Source organism: Podarcis cretensis (genome assembly GCF_951804945.1).
Source record: "Podarcis cretensis genome assembly, chromosome: 3".
NCBI classification, from domain to species: domain Eukaryota; kingdom Metazoa; phylum Chordata; class Lepidosauria; order Squamata; family Lacertidae; genus Podarcis; species Podarcis cretensis.
The window spans coordinates 54959576-54979421 of record NC_137172.1 but is presented as its reverse complement, the minus strand read 5'-3'; the positions used below and the strand labels follow the sequence as shown (position 1 = coordinate 54979421).

General features: G+C 41.0%; 3 protein-coding genes across 10 annotated transcripts in view; 1 reads left to right on the top strand and 2 right to left on the bottom strand.

Moving 5' to 3' along the window:
* PNLDC1 (PARN like ribonuclease domain containing exonuclease 1) overlaps positions 1-19846 on the top strand; it is a 48913-nt gene that overhangs the window by 14798 nt on the left and 14269 nt on the right. For 2 of the 5 annotated variants that reach the window (XR_013837664.1, XR_013837665.1), the window contains exons 15-19: positions 596-638; positions 1864-1963; positions 3862-4037; positions 6323-6421; positions 6915-7047. Coding sequence is in view for 2 of the 5 variants with exons in the window: in XM_079971885.1 (XP_079828011.1) it covers positions 596-638; positions 1864-1963; positions 3862-4037; positions 6323-6421; positions 6915-6987 (491 nt within the window). In the remaining 3 variants the exon portion in view is untranslated. Of the gene's footprint in view, positions 1-595; positions 639-1863; positions 1964-3861; positions 4038-6322; positions 6422-6914; positions 7103-10529; positions 10604-19846 lie in introns of those variants that run through there. The other 3 variants (XR_013837666.1, XM_079971885.1, XM_079971886.1) reach the window with 3 other exon arrangements.
* LOC307213772 (proto-oncogene Mas-like) lies at positions 7142-10675 on the bottom strand. Its single transcript, XM_079971949.1, has 2 exons — positions 10545-10675; positions 7142-8694 (listed from the first exon to the last, which is right to left on the bottom strand). Exon 2 carries the CDS (start codon positions 8658-8660, stop codon positions 7725-7727), a length of 936 nt encoding a protein of 311 aa, XP_079828075.1. The 5' UTR covers positions 8661-8694; positions 10545-10675; the 3' UTR covers positions 7142-7724.
* LOC307213771 (mas-related G-protein coupled receptor member A8-like) lies at positions 14151-18352 on the bottom strand. Of its 4 annotated transcripts, none has more exons than XM_079971946.1 (3): positions 18178-18351; positions 16384-16620; positions 14151-15237 (listed from the first exon to the last, which is right to left on the bottom strand). In XM_079971946.1, the coding sequence occupies exon 3, from the start codon at positions 15222-15224 to the stop codon at positions 14259-14261; it is 966 nt and encodes a 321-aa protein (XP_079828072.1). In that variant the 5' UTR covers positions 15225-15237; positions 16384-16620; positions 18178-18351; the 3' UTR covers positions 14151-14258. The 4 variants fall into 4 exon arrangements, with proteins under 4 accessions (XP_079828072.1, XP_079828071.1, XP_079828074.1 ...); XM_079971945.1 differs by having other exon boundaries at positions 18209-18351; XM_079971948.1 differs by lacking the exon at positions 16384-16620 and having other exon boundaries at positions 18178-18352.

Below are 19846 nucleotides of genomic sequence, written 5' to 3'. Positions count from 1 at the left end.
TTCCTTTCATGAAACCAAAGAGCTACAGTGGTACCTCAGGTTACATATGCTTCAGGTAACAGATTCTGCTAACCCAGAAATAGTGCCTTGGGTTAAGAACTTTGCTTCAGGATGAGAACAGAAATCGTGTGGCGGCAGCAGGAGGCCCCATTAGCTAAAGTGGTGCTTCAGGTTAAGAACAGTTTCAGGTTAAGAACGGACCTCCAGAACGAATTAAGTACTTAACCTGAGGTACAACTGTACCGTGCAAAGATTTCCGCTTGCGCAGTGGGACTCCCCTCCTCATGTTTGCCCCTGCATCCCTCAAAATTGGTTTGGAAGAACCCTCAGAACAGTGCAAGGAGGAGGCATTATGGAGTGCTTGTAGAAACAGACCGACTGGAAGAGTGGGACTCTGAATCCCCTCCTAAGTCTTTTTTAGTAAAGTTTTGAAGGCCAAAAAGATTGATGTCTTATTTAATCAACTCTCAGAACAATCTAATTCCTATTTTTGAGCATCAAAAAGCTTTTCTAGGAGCCTCCCTTCTCCACCCCAATTTTGCAGTCATCATTTATAAGTTGTTAGATGTAACAATGGAATTATTTATTTTTCCAGTTCTTCTGAAAATAGCCCATTTGCTTCTTGACAGAATTTCTTGGTAAGTAAATAGCTTGAATGTTTCCCACTTCTGAATAATCTTTCTCACTGTATAATCTTTCTCACTGATGGACTTAAAATTGGTTGGAGGTGGCCTAGAACCCTACCAGTTTCATGGGCAGTGGCACTTGCTTCCCTAAGAGCATTGTGTCGTCTTTCCTCCTTCGCATTGTGTTAAAACGCACCTGAATGCTCCAGACCAGCAAACTGCTAAAACTTCGGCTTTTATAGAGCTGGGTGCACTTGCTGATGATCAATTAAGCAAGGACATTTGATTAGCAGCCCCTGTCGCTACTTAGCCTATTAATTCCTATGGAAACAGTAGTGGTATACTTAGTTTTTCTCCATTTTGGCTTTATTTTTGTGAAATAAATAATGACACAGTGTAATATATTGTGTTGTTGTTCATCTGGGGTTGTAGTTACCGAATTTGGGGTTATATTTACCTAATAATGATTGCTATTATGTCCTGAAATGTAAAACCACAGAATTCAATGAGGGTGCACTTTCTTTTACTTATGACTGTATTTAGTAGTAGCTGCTTGGTGATGGGTTCTGAAAGGTGATTTTAATATTTATAGACAGGTCCTGTCAGCAACAGACCTTAGAAACTGTCATCAAGCACCCTTAAGACCCCCAAAGTAAATATCAGTATTCTCTTAATGTACGGTATAAAATATCCCTTCAATAAAATAAAAAAATCCCAGTTATCATACCAAGCTTTAAAGACATTCTAAGGCAGGCTTCCTCAACCTCGGCCCTCCAAATGTTTTTGGCGTACAACTCCCATGATCCCTAGCTAGCAGGACCAGTGGTCAGGGATGGTGGGAATTGTAGTCTCAAAACATCTGGAGGGCCGAGGTTGAGGAAGCCTGTTCTAAGGGACCAGGTAGCAGTGGAAAGGGGTCAAATTGAGGAACTCTTTACTTTGGCATGGACTTCCATGAAATATAAAAATTAAATAATTTATTGTATTTTATAACATTGGAATGTGTTGTGTGATGATATTCTAGTTTCAGTTTGCATTATTGGGCGGAGGGAATTGCTCTGAGGCAGGTAGTAGAAGAGACCTTACCCTTTTCTAAGAAAAATAGTTATGTATATGTGTGTGTGTGTGCGCGCGCGCAATCTTGGCATTCCTAAGTTCTTCTAGTATATCATTTATTTATTTATTTATTTATTTATTTATTTATTTTATTACAATCCGCTGCTTCTCCTTAATTTAGTGATTCAACAAGGACTGCTCCCTCGTTTTCTCAGTACCTTGATGTATTGGCTGCATGTGTGAATCAAGTGAACATTATCCGAGCTGGTGTTCGGAAAATAGTGAGTATGAAATGTGAAAAGATTCCAGTTAGCCAGTTGCCAAGAGAAACCACTTGTGTAACATCTCCACAAGCTCAGATGGAATGGGAGCAGGGAGCAGGAGCTCTTGTGAGCTCTGTCGTTTTGGAGATAGTTTTGTAGTTTGCATGGCTGAAGCCTGGGATATTAAAGAACGGAAGATAAGGCAAAGAGTGATGCTAAAAGGTGGACCCTCCAGATGTGTTGCCTCCAGATGTACCTGACCAGTGGTGAGGAATAATGGGAGTCATCATCATCATCAAACCTTTTATTGGCATCACATACAAACATCCATAGTAAATCAGTACAAAGTTACCACCTCCCCAATGTCACAGAACATTTGTCAAATGAAAAGAGGCAAAACAGTCTAACGTTACATCTCTAGGTCTCCAGGAAGATCAGACATCTGCAGTGTGTTTCTGCGACAAAAAAACAAATAAAGATATTTAGCCACTAATTTGGTGAGCTTCTGATCGTTCCCCAGTAATAGAAAATGTATGACCTCCAACTCTGGTTTCCATTTGGGGATGCAGAGTAGATCGAGAAACTACTGACGGAGATCAGCATATAGTTTACATTTAAGAACCACACGAGTAAGAGTTTCCAGCAGGTAGTCTTCACATAATTTTTATATTTCATAATATAATAGAACCATGCAGTTGCACACATGCAAGGACACAAAGTAAGCTCATTTTATTAAAGTGCCCCAAACTTTCCAGAAGCTGGACAGGACAGTATTTCTTCATGATGAGGAAAGAAAACACATGCCCATGTCATCTGACAGACAATACAAATATTCATAATTTTCACAACAATACACTGTTTATCCTGTTCATAATTCTTGATCTTGGAGCTGGGGTGAAAATTGTGCGACTGCATTGTTGTACATGGTGATGCAGACTTTGGTTCAAATATACCCGGTGGATGCAGTTTTAGCATACTGAATATGTATGTATGCACATTTTTATATAGGATCACAACACTATAGTTATTATTGCAGTTAATTTATTAATCACCTTCTAAACCAGTGTCTCAAGGCAACACACAAAAAGGAAGTTAAAGGCTAAAAATCAGCAACAGGAATGTTTTTGCCTGGTGCCTTCATTACATATTTTTAGGCGCCAGGGCAAGAACCTTCCTTCTCTCTCAGGCCTTTGGCTAATTAAGCAATTAATTGTTGTTGTTGTCGTTGTTGTTAATAATAATAATAACAGGCAACCAGAGCAAACCCTGCAAGCAAGGCATTATAGGTTGGCAGTAGTTTGCCCCCACAAGTTTGCCCCTAGCCACTGTGTTGTGCCCCAGATGCAGCCTCTGAAGGGTAGCCCCACATAGAACAAATTGCAGGATCCAACCATGAGGTTGTCAATGCATGGGCAACCATGGTCAAGCTATCCCAATTCAGGAACAGGAAAAGCTGTTGGTAAAAGGCTCCTAGCCGCTGAGGACACCAGCAAACAATAAAAGGACTTGTATTCCAAAAAAAAGTCATCCTTGGCTCTTCCCTTCCTCAACCTAGCTAACAGTTCTTCATAGTGTGATCCCTTGTGAGGTCTGGGGCCTGGCTGCGACAGCCAATGAGGGTGAGTGGACTTGCCCCTTCCACCCTCCCAGAGCTGTAACCCCAGGGTGCTCAAACCACAAATAAATAGCAAAAACTATTTTGGGGGATGTTCAGTGTGACTGATTTTTTAAAAAAATAACCACCAAAACCTGATGTTAAGCATTAATGTTAAACCACCAATTCTTACCTACCACTGTGTTTGTGTGTGTTGTGTTTGGCATAGTTTATTGAAATGTTTCATAATATTTAGACCCTTTTGTGAATCTTCCTCTTGGTGCCTTCAGTAGCTGAAGGGTTAACTTAATTCTTTCCTTAGAATTTTTCCGGTATGGATGACCCTATAAAGCTTCCACCACTCCTTATCATTAATGTGCGAGGATGGCCTGGGGTTGATGAAGAGCAGATCTATCGGGAGTTTAAAATCTTCTGCAGATTTGATGTGCGGCGGCTAAAGAGGAACCAGTTTCTCTTACTCTCCAATAATTTTAAAAAGTATGTGATCAAAAAGCAGTTGTTATTCTGCCAGTTTTCTCTGATATACTGTATGTTGGACCAGACAGAGTCTCATTCCAAAACATCTGGATTCAGTTTTACTTTAGTGATCCTCATGCAGCAGGGGAAGTATATGCTTATACTCTGCTCAATTGCCACACCCGTGTATGCTCCTGGGTATTTGAAATGCTTGCAAATCCAAGGGTGCAAGAAACACAATGATACCCTTTGGAAGCGGGTGAAATCCAGTGTCCACGTATTTTCAAATTTAATGTAATTTCATATATATATATATATTGCTGTTTTCAAGAATTTACAAATACAAATCTTACAATGTCATACTTCTAATACAAATACAGATCAAACTCCCCTTCCCCCTTTTGTGGTTTCTTCTCTTACTGAAATTTTTAACACTGCATTTTCCACTTTACTCCACTTCTTAATTATTCTATAATTAATAATACTTTTAACTGCTTGACTTAAGCTAACCCTACCAACGCACTTAGTTGCATACCACGATTTTTCAAATATTCCACAAATATTCTGCACTCCTTAATCATCCCCGCCCCCCCCCCCCCCGGTCTTAACACAACCGTTAATTTTGCCATTTTGGCATAATCCATCAAATTAATCAGCCACTCTTACTTGGTTGGAACAACATCCTCTTTCCACCTCTGGGCAAAGACCATTCTGGCTGCGATTGTAGCATACATAAATAGGTTTCTACGGTCCTTTGGAATTTTCAGTATTCACTATCCCTAAAAGAAAAGCTGATGGTTTTGTTTTGTTTTACTAAAAGTTATTTTGAACATTGTCTTCAATTCATTATACGTAGATCATTTCCCAGAAGGCTTTTGTTCGCTTACAGGACTACCACGTCTGAAAAAAATTACCTTCCTTTTCTTTACATTTCCAACACAAATAAATACCAGGAGATAAATACCATCTATCCATCATTTTCATATATTTTTCTTTCAGTGTACATAACATGCTGTGAATTTTCAATCAACATTCCACAACTTATCCCATGCAGCCATTTCAATATTGTGACCAATGTCTCTTGCCCATTGAATCATCACAGATTTCACCTGCTCATCTTTTGTTTCCCATTCTAACAACATTTTATACATTATAGAAATTACTTTGTCAGTATTCCCTAGTAGTGCTCTCTCAAATTGCTTAATGCAATTTCCAGGACATCTTGGAGGGATTGCTAGTAAAGCAGAGAAAATAGAAACTTTTCTTCAGATTCTTTTTTTTTTTTTTTACAAGATCAAAACATATATGTATTAGACTTTTAAAAGTATTTTTGTATTTGCACTCATGGGGTTTTGTAGGGCCATAGGTTGCCCGCCCTTGCTGTATTATTAAATGGCAGCAGACAGGAGTATATGGTTGCTTCAAATTCAAGCAGCGCCTGAAGGAGGATATTCTCAGGGCTTGCTTGCTCTCAAGTGGGGGGGGGGCAGGATGGCACAGGAAAGGCTGACATTGCAAATTGCCCTAACCTGGGTTTGTATTGGGGTTGATCTTGGGAGTGGCTGGGAGGTATTCTCTTTTATTTTTTTTATTTAATTTCCCCCAAAAGTTGTAGAAGCGTATAAACGAAACCATCACACACCTCCTCTTTGGTTGTGGGCTCAAAAGTGGGAAGAGAAGGGCACTTTTTGTTTTGTTTTTTTCTTAATAATAATAATAATAATAAATTATTCATATCCCACCCTCCCCAGCCGAAGCTGGGCTCAGAGTGGCTAACAACAGTAAAAGTAACACAGTTTACCTAAAATCACAATCAATTAATAGAAATACAATCTAAAATCAATTCATTCTAAAATCAATTCAGAATCAAATTAAGGGCAACCATTGGGGTAGAGTTCTGTGAGGATTACCAAAGGAGGGGGTCAGACTGTGCCTCGGCCAAAGACCTGGTGGAACAGCTCTGTCTTGCAGGCCCTGCGGAAAGATGTCAAGTCCCGCTATAAATAGGGGGAGAAAGAGGGTGTGTAGGTAGATGGAGCCTGCCCTCCCTCATGGCAGACAGTCAACATGTGGGCATGAGAGCTGCAAGAATAGGGATGAGTGACGGTGTGTTTAGTATGTATTGTCCATAAATAAATGGCAGGTGGGTAGAGTCTCTTTTGGGAGGGAATTGTCCAGTGAAAACAGCAGTTGGATCAACAGATTTACAGCTTCAAACAGCACCAGTTTGGGTCCAGAAGCTAATTTTTGGCTATCAGATCATTCTTCTTCTTTGTAGGTCAAAGTTGTACTTTTCTTAATTACAGTGTCAGAATGGTTTTGAGAGAATATAAAAATCATCCCAACGTGCAGATTTCCCCATACCACCACTGGAGGCATTCTCCACAAGTGAATTTCTTCCTTCAGTAAGTAAAGTTAACTTTATACATAATCTCATTTATTATTATTATTAATAGAGGCCTTGATGAAACTTAGCTTTTTAAAGTTATATCTCCCCCCACCCACCCAAAAGTGAGGGAAGAGAGAGTGAAATAAATCCCTTCCTATTCTTGACAGTTTGCTGCAAAGCATGGATCTGGGTACATGTAGCAACTCTATATCTGTACTCAGTTTTATTTTCAGTACTTTAGGAGGTGGGAGACAAAATCTGAGGTGGTGATTAGGGGTGTCTGGAAAAGGTACATTTTCTGGGCTTTTTTTTTTTTTAAAAAAAAGAATGTTTTTATTGATGGTTTTGATATTTCTTGTGAAGCGCTTAAAGGTTTTACTACAATCAAACAGCATATAATTTTTGGTATAAAAATAGACATTGGAAGTCATGCTTGTGAAAGTTGGGGAGGGCTCAAAATGTTGATTGTTGTGGCTGATGTTCTCCTGGATATTCTTCTCTCTTTTCAGAATTTGTGGCGTTGTGACCACTTGGTCTCTGCTGGCATTCTTCCTTGGAGGATCTGCCAATTATGCTTCGTAAACAATCATCTACTGGAAGCATTTTTATCTGCTGTGTGTCCTTTTCTTCCTCATCATCACTGTAAGCGATACTTACAATATATTAAAATACATTGCATTTCTCTAGTAGTCCCAAACCTATGTGTGGTTCCTAATGTGGGAAGTGCGATGGAAGAGTAGGCCATTGTAAAGTAGCGGATAGGGAGGGGTATATTTCTGTATTAAGATTTTGCTAGAAGACAGTCCATCATTCTCTGTTCCCAGCTGCATCTGAATCTGAATAATTGTGGTCTTTCAGACAGTAGATACCTGCCCATAAATTTTCTCCCTTCCTCCTTTCCTCTCCTCCACTATGATTCTTTCTGGTTTTTGTATATATCGGCTACTCTCTGATCCTTCTTTTCTGTGGCTTTTGCCGAAGTTTATGTCGTGATTTGAGAATTCAGTCTCATTCTGTAGTCGTCCAATCACTGCAACACACTTCAAAGTTTTTTTTGGTAAGGTTAACATTTTTTAACCTTCCACAGGTCTACCTCTCTTTCAGCGTTCTTGACCCCCTGACATAGCAGAAATGGACAAGTATCCTCTGGCTCAAATAAAAGATGCAGTTGACTCTGCTGTAGATATTGGGTGGGTTAGATAGAAGTGACAAACAGCAAGATAAATTATCTGTAATTCATTTATTCTGGAGATTGGAATGCAAGTCAGCACTCCTCTTTATATGAGGAATGTTGTTTGGTTTCTGAGGTGAGGCTATTTTCAAGTCTCCTCTTCGTCTGTTTGTGTTGTTTGTTCTGTGTTTGTTTCATAATTCAAAGCTCTCTCTACAAAAATCTCTAAGGCTTCCCAGGTGTTTTGCCTGCTCCACCATCCAATAGCAAAATATAAAAAAGGGTTGATGCTGCTGGTTATGGAATCAAATAACACAGAGAATGTAAACACTGGTATTTCTACTATATCACCATGCCAGTAGTCTATATATTCCAAAAGTCTAGCTGACGCATCAAAAATTAGAAACAGAATAACTGTCGCTGCAATCGTCTTGTCGAGCATTGTTTGTGTTTTCTCCTGCTTTTTGATAAAAATGGCCACAGTACAAAAGACCATGATGGGCACAAAAATCAGGAAGTCGGTGATAACTTCAATTGTTTTTGCAATATCACAAGGGAAAGTGTCTTCATTCATAAGTGCATAGAATCTTGGATAGCATGTAAATTCTTCTACAAAAGATATTACGCATGAGAAGGCCCACAGAATAGCAGACACAATAGCTGAGAGGTTCTCTGGTCTGTGACGTTGACACCAGACAGGGGAAAAAAGTGACAGATACCTTTCAGCACAGAGAGCTGTTAATATATAGAAACTAGAGTTGCGTCCAAGAATATATGTTATCTCTAGAAAACGTGAAGTGTGTGCATTGATAGGAGCTGGTTCTACAAATAATGCAAAATAACTCAATAGATAGAGAACAACAACAAAATCAGCCATAGCCATATTCATGACATACACATTAAACTTATTCTTCTTGATCATATAGCGAAGAAACAAAATGACCATTCCATTTCCAACTAATCCCAAAATGCAGATTGGAATGCATATGATGATCATTGTTTCCTTCGTGTTGCCTTCATTGCTGACATTCTCGTTCTCTGCATCAGCAGCATGGGCAGATAGATTGTTTTTCTGTTCCAGCATGAGATGATCAGTATGTTCAGTAACTCTTCTCAACCTGCCAACATGAAACACATTTTGTGTGATTATTAGGTGCTGAAATATTGTAAAAGAGGAGGCAAAGTTTCAAGAGGATCTCCTGTCTGACAAAGACATTTGTGTTATAATGTTCACTAGTATTTGCAGGGAATGATCTCCCTTCTCTTCTTCGCTGGCTGCTTAATACTCAATTGTTCAGGGGCCTATAAACCTTCAATTTAGGGGACATGGGATATCGTTGAAGTCTACAAAATGTGATGTAGCCTTTCATTGCCATCTATTGCTACAATAAGCCTTGGCTCTTTAGACACGTCTGATATCTCATAACTCTTGTTCCTGTCATCCAATGCAAGAGAGGCAGTGGATGTGGTAAACCAGTTTGGAGCCAGTTCAGGAACAAAACCAGGGACTCAGCTACATTAATAAAGAAACAACAATTTGAATGTGCTATAAACATGCAACACGAGATGGTGCGAGAGAGCAGGAAATTTATATATGTGTTTTTCCATTGTTGTTGTTGTTGTTGTTGTTGTTATAAGGGTCTAATTTCTGACTTATTTATAGCATTTCCCCCCCTCTGTGTAGATCCACCCCAGGTTGACAAACTGAAACTTAACATTGTAACTAACATTGTATTATTTCAGCAAGAGGGGTTTCAGATTCATGCAGCATTTTAAAATACCTCACAAATTATTTTAACTGCTCTGATGCATTTGTTAAGGAGAATGTAAGCTGAGTAGTTAATGCACATAACAATCAAGCATCATGGAGAATGTACACATGATTTGCCCATGAAGATGGAATTGTGCACATTTCCTAGTCAATATACATAATCTCCGATAGGCCTTGAAAAAATCTGCCTATCACAATAGTTATATGCTTGACTTCCTTTGTCAAGCTGTGGATGTTATGCAGGGTCTTTCCACTAGACAACTGCATGATATGTCTCATTATATCCTTGGAACTCAAACTTCCATTTGTGGATCTTAGCAACATATACTGGTGTAGCTAATTCATCAGGGCAAACAAAACAGTTTCTGAGTCAAACACAGGCAAGAAAGCCAATTAAAATGGATCCATGTAATAGGTGTTTTCCTACAGAGGCTGGAACTGCGCAGTGACAAGGCTTGGTGGTGGTGATTCCGGCCAGTCTTAGAGTCCGGGAAGAATTTCTTTAGTAGTGGTCTCAGAACCATTTATTTTAAGATTGTTGGAGCCACAGTCCCCTGGTAGATGTAAGAAGAGAAGAGAAGAGAGGCAGGAATTGAGCAGCCCTGTGGTAGGCTGGATCCATTCAGACACCTTGTTCAAAGCTCAGGCTAGAACAGCTGGAACTGTACAGTGGCACACAACAGGACTTGACAGCATGCTCGATACCTCTGTGAAGCGCTCTGCTCAAGTTTTGTTATACAGACCACTGCTAAACATTTTGAGAGTGTGCAGAGTACACTTGATAAGCTCTGCCTGTGTTTTGTCAAGTTCACATTGAGACTTCCCCCTCCCCCTTGCAAACCAACCATTTCATCGCCCTTGGCTCCCTAGCAAACTAGATGACCGATTGTGCCCTACAAGAATGAAAAGACACTTGGAAGCTATCATATGGACACCCTTTTAACAGAGAGACCAGGGCACCTTCCCAACCTGGTGCCCTCCAGATGTTTTGGACTACAACTGCCATCTCTGACTATTGCCCACGCTGGCTGGTGCTGATGGAAGCTGTAATATAAAAAAAATATTGGGAGGGCACCATGTTGTGAAAGCCTAAGCCATAGTATTTTAATGCATCTTTTTATATTATTTTAATACTATTGGTATTTATAATTCCATTTTAATGATTTCCTTTTCTGTTTGTAGCTTGTTCTGTTTTACCTTTGTATGCTGCCTTGAGTCCTGGACTGAGAAAAAAGTGGGACATAAATAAATATTATAAGGGTGATGATGATAATGATGATAAGACAGGTGATTGAGGCATATTATTTGTGCTGGCTGCTTGTTCACAGGAAAAACAGATCAGTTCAGATATAGCCAGAATTATGAAACAGGCAAGTTCCCAGAATTCCCGCTAAATGAAGAGCTAATGAAACTAATGAAAATCTAAAAAATCAAACTGAAGTGAATGACTGCAAGAAATAAAAATAAATGCTAGTATGAGTCCAAGGTTCTTTTCAACTTTCTTTGGTTACATTTCCGCTCACTGTAGGAGTTGTGAAAGCGTGACCCACCTCACTATGATGATGCGTGCTGTATGTAACAAAGAGAATATGAGAATCCCATGACCTCATAGCAACTGTTAGCCATGGTCAGGTGATGTGCGCCATGGCATCATTCTGGATCCATTTCAACCTCGCATCTGCTTTGGGTTTGACAGAGAACCTGACTTGATTGTCCAGGTAGATGACTGGTAGAAGACTAGTAGGCAATAACAGCACAGATGTCTCAAAATAGATGTGATACAACATTCCATACTTATTAATAAATAAGTATCAGCATTCCGCAGTAGCTGAAGTTTTTGAACCATCTTGGGGGGCAGCCTCATGTAGAATGTGTTACATGCTTTACAATCTGAAAGTCATGAGGGCTGCAGCCCTAAACATATTTACTGGGGAGCAAACCCAGTTGAGCAGAACGAGACTTGCTTCCATATAAACATGACCAGGATTATATTGCAAATATGGATGGCTAGGTTTCTTTATTCCAGTAGTAGGTACAGTCAGTGTATCAGCCAAAGCTGATAGAGGTACCTCTGTTCCATAGCTATTACTTGGTTTTGCAGGACCCACGTTGTGATAGTGATCACTTTCCCCTATCTTCCATCCCAGACACCATGTCCAGGACTGATGACTGCCACAGTGTGCTGCTTATTACTTAAATAGTTCAGGGTCTAGGGCAGTGGCTCCCAACCTTTTTTTGGCCATGCCCACCTAAGCACCTCTGATATCCTGATTCCCCCCCCCCCCAATGACATATAATTCTTATTATTCAAAAAGTGAACTCCTATTCACGTGGAGGAAGCCTAAAAGGCCATTCACTGTTCATAACTCATTCTTGAATTGCCCCCCCCTAAAAACCAAATTGCCCCCCTTTGGGGCGGGTGTGTGCCCCACGTTCGGAACCATGGGTCTAGGGACTTCGCCTCAATGTGTCTGATCACCATTTTATAAAGAGGCGCACCCACCAAACAGCATGAATACAGGAGTATGAGAGAAACTAGTTGTGAGTTAATTAAATTTAAAAATTTAAAATTTAAAAAATTAATTTTAGGATGAATGAGGGAACTGATAGATCTAGCAGCACAAAGGATCAACTGTTGAATTAATTTGGACACAAGCAACTGAGCAAGCGGGGGAGGGGAAAACAACTACCAATCAAATTTCCATTTCATTCAAGGGAGAGAACCAAGTGCTGCACCAAACAAACAATTCATTGGGGGAAACCGGATGACCACAAAAATCCTTTGCATCAAACACCAATCAACAGCTGCAGTGCTTGTACTCCACCCAATCCCAATCCCTGCTCAAGATAGAGGAAGTTACAGTAGCCTGATGAATCAATTACAACGCTTCAGAATTTTTGTCATTTGCAAACATGTTGCTTAAACACTGTGCTGCTCAAAATTCAATGGCAACAGACTAAATTTGCTTAGAATGATTAAACACCCCCACAGCAACTGAGCAAGAATCCAACAAGCACCATAAATTCCCGAGATCTGTATTCACCAATACAAACTGAAGCAGTCCTGACATCAGAACAGCCATGGCAAGCCTATGAGGTGAAAACCCTTTCATTGCCCCCCATAAACATTATTTTTCTTAGTTTTGCTTCGGAGCAGCCAGTGATGGTAGCCCGCGTTATGCTGCGAACAAACCAATCACCCTGCTATTCAGTCTCTGCCGAAACAGAAAAGGTGGTGGTAGGGTTATAAACCAAGGCTGCCGGATGGCTACTTGCTCAACACAGGAAAAAATAATAAGCTCAGGAAAAAAGGGGGAGCTATAAACCCAGGCTCCTAGATGGCTAGTTGAGCAATGCTAAAAAAACTAACCAAGCTCGTTCCAGGAAAATGCATCACATGACCACTCAGTTCACCTGAAGCACAATAGTGCTTGCAGTAGAGCTCTTCACCAAACCACATGGTGATGGATGGCACACGTGGACCAACACAAAATGGTCCCACTCGGATTCCTTCATGAGCCAACGCAAATCCACATGCAAACCTCAACTGGCAACCGGGAGGCACTCTGAAATCTGGGTGTGAATTTGACTTTGTGGCAATTTAGCTTGGAGCTGCTGGTTGCTGCCACTTGCTCTCCCCACTCCTTGGATGTTTCTCGCTGATCTTCAGCCTCTTCTAGCACTGTTGTCTTTGGCCTCTTACAGTGGCCCACACAGCTCCATTTGCAGCAAGATCTGACAAGGAACTATGTGCAAAGGAAGAGGCGGGCCTCATGTGAGGAGCAGACCCAAGTGAAGCTTGCTGTTCAGTTGGGTCCCATCCCCCACTGCATGAGCATCTGTCCCTAAACCGGCTCACCATTGGCCAATTTGGCAGCAGGTTTAGATTCAAACTTCTTGCTGGTGAGTAGGCCCTTTTGGCCTCCCGCCTGCCAGGAGCCCTCCACTACATCAAGTCTGAATCAACCCCTTGTCAGATCTAAAGAAGGAGGCGGATGGCCCACAACACTGCTGCACCTATTACGAGGTAAGTGGACTTACTGAATGACTGCATTGAGAAAGGTCACGCTCAGTTTTTGGCGGCACAGCCACTTCTGCCCCCACTAATCTGTTGTGATGGACAGGCTAGATGCAGAGGAACGGTGGGAGGCACCATCTGGGGAACCCAAAGGGAAGAAGACTCTGATCCAGGGGATTCGTTGTGGGACGAGGAAGAGTGGTCAGAGGGAGAAGACTGAGTGGAGGAGTTGTCAGAAACTGAAGAGATAACATGGTTTAGTGAGCAGGAAGGGTCTTATGTCAGAGAGCAATCCAGAATCAGAGGCAGAAGCAAAGGCTGGAGAGGAAGGGAGGGCAAGAGGCAGAGATGTGGCTGATTGCTGAAGAAGCCAGGGGGTCTCCCCCTCCTTCTGTGACCAGCTTGCCTCCCCCTGGGTCACTAAGAACCAGAAGACGTATGAAGAGGGTGGAACAAAGACAAGGCATTGGAGTCTCAGATTGCTTGGGGAGGACCTGGGGAAGGTGGAGACGTTTAGTTAGACTTACTGGGAAGAGTTGCTATGGTCACTAGGCTTGGCCTCCTGAGCTTTTTGGTTTCTTGGAAGAGAGTTAACCATGTGAGTTATTGCTGTCCTCCTGGCAACTGCCCTAACATAAGTCACCTCTGCTGTCTAGTTTTGACTATAGTCCTCTACTTTCAGCCCATCTACTGCCTCTGCCTAGGTAGCCACCCAAAGGAGAGAGTGGCCCTAGTGCCATGCCTAGGTGGGTGTGTTAGAATCAATGTAAAGAACAGCCTTAAAGTATTTGAAATAAATTTATTCTGAAACTTGGAAGGAACGTCGTTTTTTTCCTCCATAAAACATACACATTTTTTTAAAAAAGAAATTACTTCTGAGGCCAAGGATATTGTCATGCCTGCTCCTGGTCCGCTGCTGTTGGCTCTGATGTGTCTTCAGTATCCTTTAAAGCCCTCTCAAGAAACATATAGAAGGGTTCAAAGCCTTTCTGCCTCTTCCAGCTTCCAACAATGAGGAATACAAAAGGAATGCTGCTGCAGGTACAAGTATCCAGTAACAGACTAATGCTAGTGAACATATAATAATCTATTGCACTTACCCAAAGTGAAATAATATTAACAAGTCTAACTGGGACAGTAAGCAAAAGAATAAGAATTGCTATGGCCACAATGGTTATGTCAAGTCTTGCTCGATGCTTTTGCTGTGATCTTTGCATTCTGATCCAAATGGCAAAAGAGAAACAGAAAATGCAGGAGGAAAAAATAATGACCTCCATGAGGAGTGCCAGCACGCTTGCAGTTCTACAGGTGTTATAAGCCCAAGTACTGACTGTTGCATAGCAGGAAAAATATTCCACCAGTGACTCTAGGCCAGAAACGAACCACAAAATCACACACATCATTACCGTGAAATGCTTGGTCCGGTGATGTTGCCACCAGACTGGGAAATAGACAATGAGGAATCTGTCAGCAGTGAGAAATGTTACGACGTATATATTTGTGTCATATGCAAATATATGAAGTATCTCCATTAGACGTTGAATCACTAAAGGGGTTTCCACTCCTGCGAGAAGAAAAGCAGCCACTTCAAGGTTGGACAAGATTACAATAAGGTTTGCAAAGGTCACACTCAAAAAATATGGGCCTAACTTTGGCTTGTTGATCTTGAAGCAGTAAAGGCACAAGACAATTGCATTAGCTATTAATCCAATGATGCAGATGGGAATAGATACAGCCAGCACGTTTAATCTGTAGAAGTATGAAGCTTGCATGTATTTGACAGTATTCTTGCATGCATCAGTAGTGTGGGAAGACAAGGTGCTTGCCTTTGCCATCATGACATTATTGATGTTTTCCATTTTCCTTCTCAACCTGTGGAAATCAAATACAACTAGTAATTATTAAGGTGCTGATATTTATGTAACAGAGGTAGGAAATTTTGAAAAGGACCACCTGCTTGACAGTATTCTAGTTGCCTATGTTTCAGCTGAGAACAGCTCAGTTCGAATTTGTGATCTCGCTTGTCTGGCTGCTTTGTACTGGATTGTAAAAGAGGGATATAAGCCTCCATTTGGAGGTACAGTGGTACCTCGGTTTAAGAACAGCCCTGTTTACGAACTATTCAGTTTACGAACTCCGCAAAACTGGAAGTAGAGTCCCAGTTTGCGAACGTTACCTTGGTTTACGAACAGAAGCTGAACGGTGGAAGGGCACCAGCGGCAGGAGGCCTCATTAGGAAAAGTGCACCTTGGTTTAAGAACGGTTTCCGTTTAAAAACGGACTTCTGGAATGGATTAAGTTCGTAAACAGAGGTACCACTGTATTGAGAATGTCTGGCCACAACAAAATCTGTTGTGGACTTCCACCCACTCTTTCTACAGAAAGGTCTAGCACATATCATCCCCATGGATATTCCCTAGAACAGGGAGGGAGAGCACATGGCCTTCCAGATCTTGCTGAATTTCAACTCAAATCACCCCTAATCATTGGCCATGTTTGCTGGGGCTGATGGAAGCTGTGGTCAAACAAAATGCGAAGGCTTAAACATTCCCCATCCCTGTCTGGGAAGACCATGCCCTTCAGGTTTGTCTGTTGAAAGCACTGGTAGGCCAGCTAACAGGTGCTGATAGTGAGCCACTCCTTGCCAAAGAATTGTTGAGAGCACATTAAGGGCTCATTTCCACTTGCCCACACTTGATGTCACATATGACTTCAGGAATGGAGACGGTAGGCATGGTTGAGGGGAAATGACCTTGTGGGCCAAATTGGGAACTGTGACAGGGATCATAAGGCCCATGCGTCAGAGACCCCCCTGCTGCCTGGTATAAAGAATGCATTCTCATGGCACATAGTAATCGCTGTTGTGTATTATCCCCCATCCCCAAAGGTAATGTAAAAAGATTAACACAAAGTACTCAGAAGCTCAGCTCATTTATGCAGTGCAGCCCTATTTCATGAGTAGTCTTGATTAAGAAGGAGAAATTAGACAGAAAAAGCTTGGATTTGTTTGATATTTACCTGTGTTTGATATTACTGCGATTACTGCCTCAGATCTGGTCTTTACAAAATTTCAAGTGACTCATTTAACATAGTTTTGAAGAGGATAGCCAGTTGTTCAACAAAGACTTTAGAAATTTAGAGGGGAATTTGGACTAGGTGCTTTGTTTTTCCTGAGATTCTTAATTCTTTTTTACTTCTTTCTTTGTAAATAGTATTTCCAGAATGGTTAATTCCAAGGTGGCTGAGTATATAGAACTGGAAAAAAATTCAAAAGTTGTGTTATTTCATAGCAATCTAGATTGCTGTTTGTATCCTGACTGCTGTAGGACTCTATAATCTAACATATTATAACAGTAGTTTTGATACTGACTTTTTTAGAATTCTTCAGATTTTTAAATTGTGTTTGTGTTTCAAATGATAAATGCTGGATAGTGTACCATGGATGTTTTTTTATAACCTGTTTTGCTCTGGATATTCTGTTGGGGAGGGGACTGATGTGTGCAATCATGGGTAGCAACTAACAGAGATATGGTTTCTGCACTATTGTAATCAAATTGAGAGAGAAAGAATACCATGATTTTGTTATTCTCGTAATGATTCAAGAAACATTGGACTTACTGCTTCAGTTCTCTGGACGTTAATCCATCCACAGATTCCAGCAGCTTCTGACATTCTGCACACCCATTGGATAGCAGATATTTTTCAAGAATCTAGTTACAAATTTGGCCTCTGCTGGTCAATTGATCCCATATCCCAAGATAATCACAAAATATTGCTCAGACAAATCTTGTTCAGGCACAAGGTGGCACAATTGGATGGAATTTCAAAGTGAGGACACCACTTGTAGAATCCATCAGAGATGGTACTAAGGTCTAGTAACCCCACTGGACCAGGACATTTTCCAGTTTCTGGTGTAGTTGCCTTCATGTAGTAGTTGGATGCATAGTCATTATTGCTGCTGCAGTACAGGCCTGTTATGTGTCCATGTGACTACTATTCCTTTTCTGTTGTTAAGCTGTTGGGATCGGCAGGAACAACTGGCATTGAGGCCATGGAAGATGTGGTCACATGGGATGATGCCTAGCACAGATACTTTTACATGAAACTTCCTCAACCTGGTGTCCCCAGATGTTGGTCTCCAACTTCAGATTGGCCCAGGAAACATGGCCAGAGTTCAGTGAAGGTGGGAGTTATGGTGACACAACATTGGGAGGTCACCGAGGAAGGCTTCTCTAAAGGACATCTGAGCGATCCTGGCTTTACCTTCTCTCAGAACTGACTTACATCGTGGATTGGAATCAAAGTGAACTGAGGGAACTCCACCCCACTAAACAATCTTAGCAAAGCACATAGCTATGATGCGTTTTTGCTTCAAGAGACTTATGACTTTCCCATTGTAATTTTGGAGAGAAGTGCTGATAGGCAAATGACTAACAGATATCAGTTTTTCTGCCTTTTTAAATCTTCCTCTCTTTGCCCCTCTGCCACTTCCACCAACAAAAAAGGGCAAAGTTGGAGACATATTATTTGTGCAGTGATCTGCTTAACCAGGCATAGGCAAACTCGGCCCTCCTGAAGTTTTGAGACTATAACTCCCACCATCCCTAGCTTAACAGGACCAGTGGTCAGGGATGATGGGAATTGTAGTCTCAAAACATCTGGAGGGCCGAGTTTGCCTATGCCTGTGCTTAACTATCTGGACAGGATACTCAGGATAAATAGGCCACATAGAATCAGAATTAAGTCTGGCAAGTTAATTAGTTAGGTAATGATGGCAGTAACAAAAATGTAATGGTTACGAATCAAGCTCACAAAAGCAGCTGCAAGACAGAAAAGACAATACCGGTAGATGCACTCCAATGTTCATTTCAACCTTCTTTGATCATACTTCTGCTCTGTACAGAAAACATTCCTACAAAGTTGTGACTTGCTTCACTATTGTGAAGTGTAACAAACTGAATGTTGGAATGGATACAGAATGATATCACAGATGAGCTAATGCTCACCTTGGCTAACAATTGCTGTGAGGTCATGAGATTCCAACATTCAGTTTGTTACACAAGTGGAATTTCAAGCCAAAGAGCTGCTTGTGTTGCTTCTAAATCAATATGTATCAGCATGATACTACTTTAAAAACTTAATTCATTTTTTTATTTTTTAAAAACATTTAAAATGCAAAACCAAAAAAATTTAAAATAAAAAATAAATGCAAAATGCAAAATCAAACAGAGCGATGACCTATATTTCCAGTGAATCTTAGTTTGTGAAGCTCTGCCTTTAATATTTATAAGTAAATATAATTGTAGCTGTTGTGTGCTTAATGCAAACTCTCTGAAGAAAGTACAGTAATATTAATCCACAAGATATTCATCAAACGAAGCAGATTTACTAAAGCCAGTGCAATAATTTCTTTGTACCAGTAAAGCTGTGCTGCTGCTGTGAAGAAAAAAAATGAATTCCATGCTAGGGAAAGGAATGGAAAGGAATTATGCTGAGACCATAATGCAGTTATACAAATCTATAGCAGGATTGCCACACGTCCAGAATCTTCAGGACATAGCCATGCCGGTAGTGTAAATTTTGATGAATTTGATTAAAATAAGCTCAACAACTTTTGTGTCTGGATTTTCACTTTTTGAAACATGGCAATCCTAATCTATAGTGTGACTGCATTTGCAATACTGTGTACAATTCAGTCAGTTCACTTCAAAAAGGTTATTGTGGAATTGGACACAGTTCAGGAACAGTTCAGAAAAGGACAATGGAAGTGACCAAGGAGGTGGTGTGAGTTAATCTGTGAGTTAAAGGTGCAGCTGGATAAGGCTATTAATGGAGGATAAGGCTATTCATGGCTCCTAGCTACATGTCTGTGTTCTACCTTCACTGTCAAGAGACACTATGCCTCTGGCTACTAGCTGGAAACGAGTAGGGGAGAATGCTGTTGTGCTTATGCCTTAACTTGAAGGCTTCTCCCAGGCACCTGGCTGGCTTCCATGAGAAGGGGCCGAGATGGGGTGTGGGCCTGATTCAGAAGGCTCAATTTATGTCCTTACGTTTTTAACAGTCTCAAATATCTGAAGAGTAGTATTGCTAATTCCCCAAAATGAGCCTTTTCGTGAATACGCATGGACAACACACATTTACAGTTGAACTTCAGTTTTCGAACATCTCCGTTGTCGAACGTTTCGGCTTTTGAACGCCGAAAACCCGGAAGTAACTGCTTCGGTTTTTGAATGATTTTCAGAAGCCAAACATGCCACGTGGCTTCCATTTTGAGTTTCCCTGTTGTACTGAGGATTCCGTATTCAGTTTTCGAGTTTTGAATGTTTTGGAAGTCGAACGGTCTTCCAGAACGGATTACTTTCGAAAACCAAGGTTCCACTATACATGCGTGTATAGATACAGGAGCAGAACTGATCATAGCATGGCAATGGAAGTGTTACGGTGAGCACCTGTACTTAAGATCTTATCCCTGCAGCAG

What these genes read in the sequence shown, in the direction of transcription:
- LOC307213772 (XM_079971949.1), bottom strand. Translation starts at nt 8,660, where the DNA reads ATGCTGGAACAGAAAAACAATCTATCTGCCCATGCTGCTGATGCAGAG.
- LOC307213771 (XM_079971948.1), bottom strand. Translation starts at nt 15,224, where the DNA reads ATGGAAAACATCAATAATGTCATGATGGCAAAGGCAAGCACCTTGTCT.